We start from the raw sequence: 14,016 nt of genomic DNA on the forward strand, positions 1-14,016 counted from the left end.
TTACCAAACTTAAAACCATGGAGAGACCTGGTCTGAACAAAGACATTGGATTCTTATCTCATTATACATGACTAAGCCATTTCTCACCTTCTCACCCCTTGCCTTTTCCTGTAAGACCTATTGCACTCGTTAAGAGTCGTCAACAGGCTCATCTCAGCTATCTGCCAATCTCCCATTCCCACCACCCTTCTGAGTAATACCCCTCCCCACCTTCTCACTATATAGAAGGATCTGGCAACTTCTGTTTCAGTGTATCTGAAGAAGTGTGCATGCACATGAAAGCTCATACCAAGAACTAACTTAGTTGGTCTTTAAGGTGCTACTGGAAGGAATTTTTTTATTTCAGAGCTCGCAAGGTGATACACGAATCTCCCTTTGCCTCCTCAGCACCCTGCAATCTCAACGGGAAAGGAGATCCATCGTGAGGTTATAACTTTGGACTGTTTTATTCGGAGAAGTTCGGCCAGGAGGGCCGTTTACCATGTGAGCTGGAAGATTTTGATGGAGACCGGTATTAGGATCCTCTTTGTAAAGAAGAAGATGAGGATGGGAGGGACCAGGGAGAGGACGAAGGCGAAGAGCGAGGGAAGCAGCCGCCCGAAGAAGGTGTCCAAGATGGGCCGAGTCGACCTGGCGAACAAGACGATGGAAGGGATCACATGGTCGTAGATGATGAAGAAGGGGAGGAGGAGGAAGAAGAGGAGGACGAAGCTTATGCGGAGGAGGAGGTCGCAGAAGAGGAGCGTGAAGATGATGGAGAGAAGCTTCCGGAAGCAGCGGAAGATGCCTCTCACGGTGATGCGGAGGGCCATGCTCTGCCAAAGGGTCTGCCTGGGAGCTCACTCGGCGTGGGCAGTTGGCTGTGGAGACTCCTCAGCTGTGGCACAGTCCCTGCGAGGGAGGAGAGAGAGGACTGGAGGATCATGGGAGCACGAAACATGGGTTGGAGGAAAGACAGTTGCCCATCCGCTTCCCGCCGTGTCTACATTTTGCGGTGATATAACTGATTGGACGCCATCCTGAAATTCTAAACAAAATGAAGGGTGGGGACTCAGCTAGGTAAAGGTAAAGGTACCCCTGCCCGTACAGGCCAGTCGTGTCCGACTTTAGGGTTGTGCGCCCATCTCACTTAAGAGGCCAGGGGCCAGCGCTGTCCGGAGACACTTCTGGGTCACGTGGCCAGCGTGACGAAGCTGCTCTGGCGAACCGGCACCAGCGCAGCACACGGAAACACCGTTTACCTTCCTGCTATAAAGTGGTACCTATTTATCTACTTGCACTTAGGGGTGCTTTCGAACTGCTAGGTGGGCAGGAGCTGGGACCAAAAGACGGGAGCTCACCCCGCCGTGGGGATTGGAACCGCCGACCATGCGATCGGCAAGTCCTAGGCACTGAGATTTTACCCACAGCGCCACCCGCGTCCCTCAGCTATACAGCTGCATATAAAACGTTTCAGGTGTGTTTTAAGTGCAATATGCAATGTGGCACTAGATGGTGATAGTGAGCCTTATGGGAAATTCAATATTATTGTTATTTTTAAAAGCATTTTCAGAACGGTTTTTATATGCGTGTAGATTCCACCTAGGATTTAAACATGCCTTGATTCTGGAATTCTCTGGATACTGAATCCTGTGGCCTGTATCATTCTCTATACTTGTGCAATGACGTTACAGATTTCCAAACATTTGCAACCAATAAGCAGTAAAGCAGTGGTAAGTTCAGGAATGAAAGGCTCCTCTACTTTATAGCCACATCCACATCCCCTTCTAAAATTATACGAGCGTCTAAGATCGTACCCATATCTCATAATTATACAATAATGATAATTAGGGATGCATTGCAACCACCTCTGCAGATGTTGCCTTTCCACATGTTGCCTTTCAGCTAGAGCCACTATTTTCCATGCATGCACATGGACATATGATTTGGAGCGCTCCAATCTCTTTTTTCCTAATAGACTGGTATTTTCCTTGAAATTCCACTATACGTAGCAGAACTTGAGCACCGTTTTTCTTGAAATGGAAGCACCTTGTGTTTTCAGTGTTCCTCAATCCTTGGCTTTGCAGTATATAGAAAAACAACTCAGCAATGTTCTTCCCAAACACTTTCTCCAGCGTGACCCTAGGAGCCAATCCTCAGTGGCCGACTCCCCTTCTTTCACTCTGATTGGCTCCCATCAGCACAAGGGGTGAGAAGGCTTCCTCTCAGTGGCTAAAGAAAATCCCCTTTCTTGCTGAATGGATGGCTCTAGAACCCTGGAATTGGGAACCCTGCTGTAGAAACAGGAGCGGGTCTTCAACCCTCTATGACCCCAGATCACGACCAGTGGCATCGCAACAGGGGGCGGGGGGCAGTGTGCCCCAGGTGCTATGTCTGGGGGGGTGACAAGAAAGCACCCCGTGGGGGCTCGCAGCGGCGCAAGCAGCCATCACACCACCCCAGCCACATATGCAGGATCCTCCGTTCACGGCTGCATCCGCAAGCACAGGATCCCAACGCTGGCAGCAAACTGCTACATACAGCACATGTGCGGCATCGCATGCATGCGCTGTACAAACGACGATGCACATGCGCTGTACATAGCGGTCTGCTGGCGGCGGTGCTCCAGCGCCCTCCTTTACTGCTACAGCTGCAAGCAGAGGATCCTAGCACTGTCCATACGGCACTGGAGCGCCGGTGCCGGCAAACCGCTATGTACAGCTCATGTGCAGCATCACTACGTACAGCGCATGCGTCGTACATAGCGGCGCCGCATATGTACCCTATGTAGCAACACCCAGCCCCAGGTGTCATGACGCCTTTATTCGCCCCCTGATCACGACACCTCTTCCAATAAGTCCTTGGTTCATCACCACCACTGAAAAGCCATAAATCTCCAGTCCTTCATCTTTCTGATCATTCCTTTTCTTTCTGATCATTATTCATGGAATCATAGAATTGCAGAGCTGGAAGGGACCCGGGGGTAATCCAGCCCACCCCCCTGCAATGCAGGAATCTCAACTGAAGCATTCATGATAGATGGCCATCCAACCTCTGCTTAAAAGCCTATGAGGAAGGAGAGATTGTGTATCTCTGCTCGAGAACCTTCGAGGCAGGGGTGGGGAGACTCTGGCCAAACAGATGTTGCTGAACTACAACTCCCATCATCCCCAATGTGTTTAGAGTTGTAGTTTATGTTGGGAAAAAGCACCAATGCAAAAGCCAGCTCCAGATGGCTGGAATGCAAAACAGGATGTTGTGGTTTGCTACTGTACTGCTGGGGAAAAGGTGGAGCCTATTCTCTGTACTGAGCACCGGATGTTAGCTCAGAGTGTCATCTGACCTGTGCTGGAAGTACAGGGGCAGAGTTGTGTCTCTTCTGATGGAGTCTGAAGGGAGCAGTCGCGTTTCTATGTACTGCTGAATGACAGGAATAAAAGACATGTAAATAGGACTCCTGTCTGTCTCATTTCCCCTCCCTGGGGAGAATGCAGGGAGGGAGAGAAGCGGAGAAGCAGAGGGTGTGTTCTCCTCACGTCTAATGAGGAGAATCGCCGGGTTACGACCACGTCTGCCGGGAGACGCAGACGGAATGTAAACAAGTATCTCACTCAGTTTGCCCGGGGGAGGCCAGTTACCTCTGACTGTGAGCTGATATACTGACAGTTTAGAGATGAGCTTAGCAACACCTGGAGGTGTGGGTCAGCTACCTCTGCAGGTGCCAAAGGTTCTCCACACCTGTCTCCCAGGCAGTAATTTAGCCAGATAGAGAAGATTCCCCAAACCAGGTAATAATAACAAGCACTGGGCAAGGCATCTCCTGCCTGATTCTTTGACTCAAGCCAGCTTTCTGAAAGGGCTCGTCCACCCAACGGCCATTTGTTCCAATTCAGCGCTAAACCGCAGGGGAAAGTGGCCATTTGTCAGGAGTTCTTCAGCTGGGATTCCTGCACTGCAGGGGTTTGGACTAGATGGCTCATGGGAGTACCTACAATGCTATGGCTAAAGGTTTTGACCTTTAAAGTCCTATGTGGCCTAGGACCCATGTCCTAGGCGGGACCGCCTCTCCTGGTATGCCCCGTGGAGGACCTTAAGGTCCACAAATGACAACATTTTGGAGGTCCCAAGTTGCAAGGTGGTTAGATTGGTTTCAACTAGGTCCAGGGCCTTTTCAGCACTGGCCCCGACTCGATGAAACGCTCTGTCACAAGAGACTAGGGCCCTGAAGGACTTGACATCTTTCCGCAGGGCCTGCAAGACAGAGCTGTTCTGCCTGGCCTTTGGTTTAAACTCAGTCTGACCCTTATGTTTCCCTCCCCTTATGGTCTTGATTTATCAGCTACTTTAAATTGAGACTGCATTTTAAATTGCATTTTAACCTGTATTTTAAATTGGGGGTTTTTCCCCCCTCTCTTTTTCCCCTATTATGTTTTTACTGTGGTTTTATTGGTGTTAGCTGCCCTGAGCCTGGCTCTGGCTGGGGAGGTCGGGGTATAAATAAAATTTATTATTATTATTGAAGTGAAGGACATGAGGCAGGAGTTGATAATGCAGGTGAGCTGCACGCAGGTGAGCTGCAAGCAAGCTGCCGGCCAGCTCTGTGGAGACTCCTTTTATTGACACAATATGCAAACCCAGGCAGATACATTTTGGGCTGTGGCCTTTACAAGTCTGCCAGTCCCGAGATCGTGGGGTGGTACAAAGCTATTTTGGCACCTGTTTCCACCTGAGACAAAGGTTACAGACAGGACACCACAGACTACTGAGACCGCAATAGGTTAGACAGAGGGCAAGATGTTCAGAAAGCTGTGGCTTTATCTGTGAGGGGGAGTGTGCCCCACGCCCCAAGGTCACGCATGCACACAGCTGAGGCTGCCTGTGGGCAGGGAGTGTGCTCCGCACCCAGCGATCATCCCTACAATTATTATTATCCCTACAATTATTATTATTATTATTATTACTCTGTGAAGTCCCAGGACTCGGGGACCGGGGAGTGGCAACAATGCTAGAGAGCAAAAGGCAAACAGGTGAGAGGGATCCTTCCTGCTTCTAACCTGACTTGCCCGATGCAGTGAAGTGGACCCACCTTGTTCCTCACACCATCTGCACCTTGCCTGCTGTCCCATTGGCCTGCCCGCCTGACCTCACGCCCGACCTCTGTCCGTCTTCCAAATGAGTGGAGCCCTCTCTCCTGCCATGGTTCCTCAACAGCCTTGGGCCCCTGCCAGGGCTGTGTGAGCATGGCACCTCTGTCACCCTGTCATGCTTCCTTCCGGTGATGTCACAAATGGGTGTGGTCTTATTGGAAGGCCCAGCTGACTCCAGGCCGGCAGGAAGTGAGGAAAGGGCACTGGGAGGCAAGTCCAGTAGCGCATTGTCACTGCTGTTTGAGATGGTGCTAAAAGCCACTGGACATGGGTGTTCAATGGTTTAGGCTTTGGTGGCAAGCCTCATGTGGGTCGCCGGCCCTTCAGAGAGGTGCCACCCAACCTGAGAAGATTCAAAGTCAGCATGGCTGCATTCTTGAGCCAACTGTGTGATTCTGAGGCGCAAAAGGCCAATACAGTTCCAAGTTGTCCCAACATGAGCATGGTTTCCTGGTGATTGTTGTAGGAAATCTGCTAATCCCTAATTCCTGACGCATTCAGCCTCTGTTTGTAAAGGCCCCTAATGAAACAGAGAGTCCACTATCTTTTGAGGCAGCCTGTTGCACTGTTGAGCAACAGGCATTGTTGAATGTCCATCCTACTGTTTTGGGGAAATTGCAGTCAAACATAACTAAGTACGAGACTAGTTAGTGCATGAAGGGATAAGACCACGGAGTGAAATTCCTAGACACAGCCAGGTCAACCCCCTCTTCTCCAATGTACCGTTGGTGGAAGTGAAACCTTCTCTTCTCTCTATCTCCACAACATGTGGAGATAGTGTCTAAGCAAGCTGCAAGCTCAGAGCATGTGTTTGAAGCTATGTTGCTGTATTTCCTATTCAAGAGTATTCTGCCTGTGTTCTCCTTGCTGCTGCTTGAATAAATGCATGAATCTGACCTTTGAATTTGTAAGTAAAGCATTTAAACTTATTTAGCAGTGTGTAGTCTGTTCACTGCAAGAGGAGTAGAGAGAGGAGGGTGCTTTGCAAGTGGGTTAAACAGGACAAAAGCTTTAGCAGCCTGCAACCTTCTGATCAGCAAGTCCTAGGCTCTGTGGTTTAACCCACAGCACCACCCGCATCCCTGGTTTTCGCCTACCTGGTAGCAAATCGTCACAACTTTCTTGGTATTGGCGATCAGGCATTGGTATTGTTCTGTAGGTGGAAAAGGGGAGGTAGCGTCATCACCTGCCCCGCATATTGAAGGGAAGTCCGTTAATGGATTCCGGGGGGCGTGGCCCTGTCTGAAGCCTGGGGAGGTGAGGGCCTAAGGCACGCCCCATAGCAGTGACCCCGGGGGAGTTCCTAGTTGATGTGCATCAGCAGGACTCCCCCTACTGGTGGATAACCCTTCCCAGACTTCAAGCGGATGGGCTGAAGGCGGATATAGTCGGTTAGGACCAATGCCTAAGCCAATACCGCTCATCCCCTGTAACCAATAAAGTTGTGGCCTTATTTTGCCCATTAACCTTAATAATCATGTCATGTGTCATTATTTCCACTGGGGGGGCGCGGAACTCCCCACGCAAGCAGGAGCTCAGACCACGCGGCTGGTTCATGTTGCTTGTATTGAGCTGGATTCTCAGGACCGCCATCTTCACCAGGCCAGCCGCAGCAGCCTGAAATAGCTGGGGAGCAGGAAGAGGTGCAGGCAGCAGCCGGCGGTCAGCGGCAGCAGCAAGGCACCCAGGAAAATCAGAAGGGCCCCAAGCACTTCGTTGTAGAAGACTTCTGTGGCGGGAGCCAAGGCCTCCATGAAGACCAGGGAAGCAGGGACCATGCGGTCGTGCAAGACGGCGAGTGGGATGGAGAGGGAGACGACAACGTGGAACATGATCTCCGCCAGGAAGATGCTGTAGACCAGCACGGCCAGGATGAGCAGCGTCTGCTCCAGGGCCCCCAGGATCTTGCTTGCGATGGAACGCAGGCCGAGGAAGGTCTTTGACCTCGGAGACAGAGGGGCCTTCTCCTCGGGTGACACATTCAGCCTAGAGGGGGCAGAAAAGGAGGCAAGGGAATTCGTGACCTCGTTTGCTCTTTGAGGGTATGTGATAAAGCAACAGCCGACAGGGAACAAAACAGAAGGAATGGATTGTGAATTACAGTGGCACCTTGGTCCACAAACTTAATCCGTCCCGGAAGTCCGTTCCAAAACCAAAGCGTTCCAAAACCAAGGTGTGCTTTCCCATAGAAAGTAATGCAAAATGGATTAATCCGTCCCAGACTTCTAAAAACAACCCCTAAAACAGCAATTTAACATGGATTTTGCTATCTGATGAGACCACTGATCCATAAAATGAAAGCAATAAGCAATGAGCGGCAGTCACACAATCAATCAATCGGTAGCTGAACTGGGTTCCACACAGTCACAAAAACCAACAAAAGAGAGCCGCAAAAACAAAAACGCAGAATAAATGGCAAAAACAGATAGACCTCAGTGTAACACTCAAAAAGGACGTGTGACAATCTAGAAGCAAAATACTCAAAACGGGAGCTCACCCTGTTGCGGGGATTCAAACCGCCAACCTTCTGATCAGCAAGCCCAAGAGGCTCAGTGGTTTAGACCACAGCACCACCCACGTCCCTAGGTTACCTTAGGACATCCCTATTTTCATTGGAGAAATGTTAGAGGGTCTGGAGTTATGTGACCCCCAAGCCAAGGAGATAGGTAACTATACAACCTTTAGAAGACATATGAATGCAGCCCTGTATAGGGAAGGTTTTTAATGTTTAATTTTAATAAGTTTTTATATATGTTGGAAGCCGCCCAGAGTGGCTGGGGAAACCCAATCAGATGGGCGGGATATAAATAATACAGTTGTTGTTGTTGCTGCTGCTGTTGAATAGGACATCCCTATTTTCATCTGAGGAATGTTGGAGGGTATGTATAAACCAGAAGTGAGAAATCTCAGTCCTAGGGGGCTGAATTTAGCTCCCCAGGCTAAGCATTCCGGAATCCTGGTCTGGATCAAGGAACGGATCTTCCATAGACATTATGCAGCCCTCTCCAGCTGGCCCTCAAAGCTCTCCTAGGCCACATTCATCACACAAAAAAGGTAAAGGAGCCCTGGATGGTTAAGCCAAAGGCAACTATGGAGTTGTGGCGCTGATCTCACTTTCAGGCTGAGGGAGCTGGCATTTGTCCACAGACAGCTTTCTCGGGTCATGTGGCCAGCAGGACTAAACCGCTTCTGGTGCAAAGGGACACAGTGATGGAAGCCAGAGCACACAGAAACGCCGTTTACCTTCCTGCCACAGTGGTACCTATTTATCTACTTGCACTGGTGTGCTTTCGAACTGCTAGGTTTGCAGGAGCTGGGACAGAGAAACGGGAGCTCACCCTATTGTGGGGATTCGAACCACTGAACTTTCTGATTGGCAAGCCCAAGAGAGGTATTTTGGCCTGGCCGCACTGTGTCCTTGGACTCTGAGCATGCCTCGTGTTCACCTGTTTAGGTGATACAGGGATTGTACATAAACTAGGCCACTCTACTTTGTTGGCATTCATCTGGCTCCAGTCATCTGTTGGAGTCTATGAGTCCATGTGTTGGGATTTGCCCACTGAGAATCACCCTAAGAGCTCCACATACAGAGGCACCGCGGCAATCTCCTACTCACCGACTGCCTTCTGAACGAGCCATTTCTATCCCTGGGTGTTGTCCTCCCACACGCAGCCTGTCTTCATTCCTTCATCCAGATCTTTCCCCTCTCAGCTGGGCTCCAGCTCTTGCCAGCCAAACAGCTCTTGTGGCCTCTGCAAGGTCCATTATCCCGGTGGGACAAGCAAGCTGATGACCACATCACCTGGCGCTGATGTCATAAATTAGGTTGGGTAGCCCAGAGGCTGGCTAAAAGGGGTCAGATGGTGGAAGCATCTCAGCTCCTTCACCCAGTTAGATCAAAGGCACAGGATCACAGGAAGCTGCCATTTACAGAGTGAGACCCATTCACAGACCCTCTAAGTGTCCCTGTTTTCCAGATGTTCTACCACATTCCCTTGCTGGTGAAAGAATTGCACTGGTTCCCTGTTTGCTACCAGCAGGGGTACCAACTCCTGGGGGTCGAGCCCATTCTGAGATCCCCTTCATTTTGGGCTAGGGGATGCTCCCCACCCCAAAACGGCTTTGGCCCAGTATACCTGAAGGAGTGTCTCCACCCCCATCGTTCAGCCCGGACACTGAGGTCCAGCTCCGAGGGCCTTCTGGCAGTTTCCTTACTGCAAGAAGTGAAGCTACAGGGAACCAGACAGAGGGCCTTCTCGGTAGTGGTGCCCTCCTTGTAGAACGCCCTCCCATCAGATGTCAAGGAAATAAACAACTATCTAACTTTTAGAAGACAGCTAAAGGCAGCCCTGTTTAGGGAAGCTTTTAATGTCTGATGTTTTATCCCATTATTATTATTATTATTATTATTATTATTATTATTATTATTATTTGTCAGGGCTGCCCTAGGTCCCAGCTCACAAAGGACCAACGCCACTCCGTTGTTATGTACAAAAGTCTTTATTGAAGTTCATTTCCGTTTCCACAGCCGCAGCGCGCAGCCCTACGTCTGAAACTCTAGACCGCTGAAGCTCCGTCTGAATCCCCTCCCCGCTGACACCAGTTTAAGATCCTGGCCTTGCTCCACCTCTTTCGCTGCTCTCTCTTCCTCTGGGTCCTCCTGCCCGCTGGGGTTTCGCCCTTCCTAGATTCTTCTGACGCTGAGTCCCCTGAGTCTTCCCCCTCCCTCCGGCGGGCTTTAGGACCTGGTTCCCGATCCGGGCTTTCTGCTGTCCCGCGCGCCTGTACATTTGAACTTGGCGCGCGCGCCCAGCCCCCAACCTTCCTTCTGACCGTTACACTGCTCCTGTCGCTGCTTTCCTCCTCTTCAGGGAGGTTAGCTGGCTCTGACCTCCCCTCCATTCCCCTCTCTCCGATGAAGGCGTGGTCAGCCCTAACTCATCTCCTTTCCCTGCTGGAGGAGACGCTGGCCCTGACCCACGGGAACCTTCCCCCCCCCCGCTACGCTCTGGTGGGGAAGCTGGTCCTGATCCCCAGCTGCTGCTTTGGGAGTCCCCACTGGCCCCTTGTTTCTGGTGCGTCCCCCCTGGGACCCCCCTTGCTCTGACCACCGGCGCCCCCTTCTGGGAATCCTCTGATTCGCTGGAGAGGCTCATGGAATCTCTCGGGTCACTGTCATTCTCCCCCCCCCCCCGCTGCCCTCAGATTCTTCCCATTCGCTCTCCATCTCCTGTCTCCCCTGTGCCTCTGTCCCTGAGTCCCTGACATCATTATTATTATTATTATTATTATTATTATTATTATCATTAATTCTGTTAGAAGCCACCCAGTTGGGCTGGTTGTAAATAATACATGGTGGTGGTGGTGGTATCCAAAAAGCACAGGTCAAATACATGTTGGAAGTGTAAAGAAAAAGAAGGGACTTTTTATCTTATGTGGTGGGAATGTAGAGAAGTTAAAGGGGGGGCGGAATGATATATAATGAATTGAAGAAAATGTTTTAAATGACATTTGTTAAAAAACCAGAAGCATTTTTGTTAGGGATTGTAGGACAAGACCTGCCAAGGAAAACAAAGAATTTATTTATCTATGCAACAACAGCAGCAAGAGTCTTGATAGCACAAGGATGGAAGAATGAGGAAACCCCGAAAAAAGAACAGTGGCGAGAGAAATTTATGAACTACACAGAATTGGCTAAACTGACATACAAACTGTGAGATAAGGACAGCTGCGACTTTAAAGCAGAATGGGAACTTTTCACAAGTTACTTAAAAAGACGAAAAAATGAATTGGACTCCTTGGCAGGTTTTGAATAAACAGACACAAATTTGTTGATTGATAACATGATAGACAGATAATGTAAAGATTTATACAATGTTACAGTATGCAGAGAATAATATGTGCTGAGAAATCAGAGAGAGGAGCTGAGGGAAGGCTTTGGAAGAGGGGAGGGAGGGTTTGGGGGGAAAGGGGAGAAAATAATTAATATGATATGTTTTGATATGTTGTTATGTTGAAATTGCTAATAAAAACATTTATGGGGGGGCAGCACGGAGGTGAAGCAAGGAGCCGACTGGAGAACATGTCTGGGTGGCTGTCTCCTTCTCCTCTGCCTTGGAGGGGAAAGAGACAGTGCCAAGAGGTGGTGGTGAAGTCACCAGCCATTGAAGCCATGCAGCCGCCATGTTTGTGCCCGGATCTCAGGCCAACACGAGCAAGGCCAACAAGAACTAATGAGCCTCTGGCAGTTTCATGGTATGTTTATTTACAATTTACACGCAGAGAGCAGCACCACTCTGAATCTCCACCCCTGCTGCAACACAGAGAGTGCCAACACCCTGTCTTCCTCTCTTTTGCACTTCTGTTGTAATTTAACCCTTCCAGCCCTCCTAGAGCGAGGAGAGGGGCGGTGGACTTCTCCTCCACTCTCAAATGAGGAGTCCACACATGCTGCCTCCCTTCTGGTTGCATAGCAAGCCCCTCGAGACTGTCTGTTTCCTCCCCTTCTGAGGCTGCTTGTCTGTCTGCGGCTGGGAACTCTGGAGAAAGCGGGGCCAAACTAACCCATTCTTGCTCTAACTGTGATTGCATTCTCTTATCTCCCATGTCAGACTCTTCCCTGGCATCTGACTCAACCACGTCTCTGAAACCTTGGCTCCACCCTGCTCCTCCCAATGTTATGTGTGCAACATTGCCACCCACCCACCCATCGCCCTTGCAAGCTGGCACCTCTGGCTACCAGGATGAAATATACTCGAAGTCGAGAGTGGATTTCATGCTCTTTATTCAACTCATGGAAGTTCCCCCAGAATGTCTGCTTTATATACATTATTTACAGAATGGGCCCCACGTGATTGGCTAATTCTGGGATTCACCTGTAGGCCAATCAGTTTGTGGATTCACTTCCACCTGGAGCTGGATTGGGTGGCTCCTGTGGACCAATCAGACTGCTGCCTTTTGGATCCTATTCAACTCAGTAGATAACACAGGATAGGTCCAGTGTACTGATTTTAGTGCACAGTGGTACCTTTGTTCTCAAAATTTAATCCATTCCGGAAGTCCGTTCCCAAACCTAAACATTCCAAAACCAAGGCGCGCTTTCCCATAGAAAGTAATGCAAAATGGATTAATCCATTCCAGACTTTTGAAAGCAACCCCTAAAACAGCAATTTAACATGAATTTTACTATCTGACAAGACCATGGATCCATAAAATGAAAGCAATGAACAATGTACTGCAGTCATACAACCAATCAATCAGTAGCTGAACTAGGTTTCATACAGTCACAAAAAAACACATAAAAGAGCCACAAAAATACAGTCATACCTCATGTTGTGTTTGCTTCAGGTTGAGCATTTTCAGGTTGCGTCCCATGGCGACCCGGAAGTACCGTAAAGGGTTAATTCCGGGTTTCACAACTCGCGCATGCGCAGACGCTCAAAATGGCATCACGCGCATGCGCAGAAGTGGTGAATCGCAACCCGCACAGACACGGGTTGCGTTCTGCTCAGATTGCGAACGGGGCTCCAGAACGGATCCTGTTCGCAACCACAGGTACCACTGTAAAAATGCAAAATAAATAGCAAACACAGACAGACCTCAGTGTAACACTCAAAACGGAAGTGTGGTAATCAAATAGGAAGCGTAACACCTAAAACGGAGCACATTCGGCTTCCGAAAAAAGTTCGCAAACCGGAACACTTACTTCTGATTTTGCATTGTTTGGGTTCCAAGTTGCTTGAGTACCAAGGCGTTTGAGAACCAAAGTACCACTGTAAGCCATATGAAGCATGGAAGCTGAATACGTAAAATATCATCTCACCCCTAACATGCCCAAATTGAAGGTGAGAGCCTTCTGCTGATGCCACCTTACCAGGAGACCAGTCCCCTGCAGTGTAGAGATTGCGCCTTTGGTGTCTTGGCACGAACCCTTTGGAACTCCTCTCCACTTGAATATCAGGCAGGCAGCATCACTGTTGCCGTTTCAGCACCAACTGAAGACCTTCCTCTCTAAAGAGCCATCATTAAAGCTGAGCTCTTTCCCGGGCTTCAGCTGTACTAGGCTAGCTTTCAAAATGCATTTATTGTTTTATCACCAGTTTGTCCTTTGGGAGGCTGGGTGAGAACTGGGCAAAAACAAACAAGATGAATTTTAACAGGGAGAAATGTAAAGTATTGCACTTGGGCAAAAAAAATGAGAGGCACAAATACAAGATGGGGGACACCTGGCTTGAGAGCAGTACATGTGAAAAGGATCTAGGAGTCTTGGTTGACCACAAACTTGACATGAGCCAACAGTGTGACGCGGCAGCTAAAAAAGCCAATGCAATTCTGGGCTGCATCAATAGGAGTATAGCATCTAGATCAAGGGAAGTAATAGTGCCACTGTATTCTGCTCTGGTCAGACCACACCTGGAGTACTGTGTCCAGTTCTGGGCACCACAATTCAAGAAGGACACTGACAAACTGGAACGTGTCCAGAGGAGGGCAACCAAAATGGTCAAAGGCCTGGAAACGATGCCTTATGAGGAACGGCTAAGGGAGCTGGGCATGTTTAGCCTGGAGAAGAGGAGGTTAAGGGGTGATATGATAGCCATGTTCAAATATATAAAAGGATGTCACATAGAGGAGGGAGAAAGGTTGTTTTCTGCTGCTCCAGAGAAGCGGACACGGAGCAATGGATCCAAACTACAAGAAAGAAGATTCCACCTAAACATTAGGAAGAACTTCCTGACAGTAAGAGCTGTTGGACAGTGGAATTTGCTGCCAAGGAGTGTGGTGGAGTCTCCTACTTTGGAGGTCTTTAAGCAGAGGCTTGACAACCATATGTCAGGAGTGCTCTGATGGTGTTTCCTGCTTGGCAGGGGGTTGGACTCGATGGCCCTTGTGG

General features: G+C 49.4%; 1 protein-coding gene and 1 long non-coding RNA gene across 2 annotated transcripts; both read right to left on the reverse strand.

Moving 5' to 3' along the window:
- Positions 1–422: 422 nt before the first annotated feature.
- Positions 423–5,762, reverse strand: LOC309540135. Its single transcript, XR_014223052.1, has 2 exons — positions 5,066–5,762; positions 423–891 (listed from the first exon to the last, which is right to left on the reverse strand). It is a non-coding gene; the product is annotated as an uncharacterized lncRNA (long non-coding RNA).
- A 913-nt stretch (positions 5,763–6,675) lies between these two features.
- On the reverse strand, positions 6,676–8,895 carry LOC309540114 (uncharacterized protein). The gene is made up of 2 exons (XM_082236805.1): positions 8,743–8,895; positions 6,676–7,112 (listed from the first exon to the last, which is right to left on the reverse strand). Exons 1-2 carry the CDS (start codon positions 8,763–8,765, stop codon positions 6,722–6,724), a joined length of 414 nt encoding a protein of 137 aa, XP_082092931.1. The 5' UTR covers positions 8,766–8,895; the 3' UTR covers positions 6,676–6,721.
- Between the last annotated feature and the right edge of the window lie 5,121 nt (positions 8,896–14,016).

Source organism: Podarcis vaucheri (assembly GCF_965113315.1).
Source record: "Podarcis vaucheri genome assembly, chromosome: 9".
Lineage (NCBI taxonomy): Eukaryota > Metazoa > Chordata > Lepidosauria > Squamata > Lacertidae > Podarcis > Podarcis vaucheri.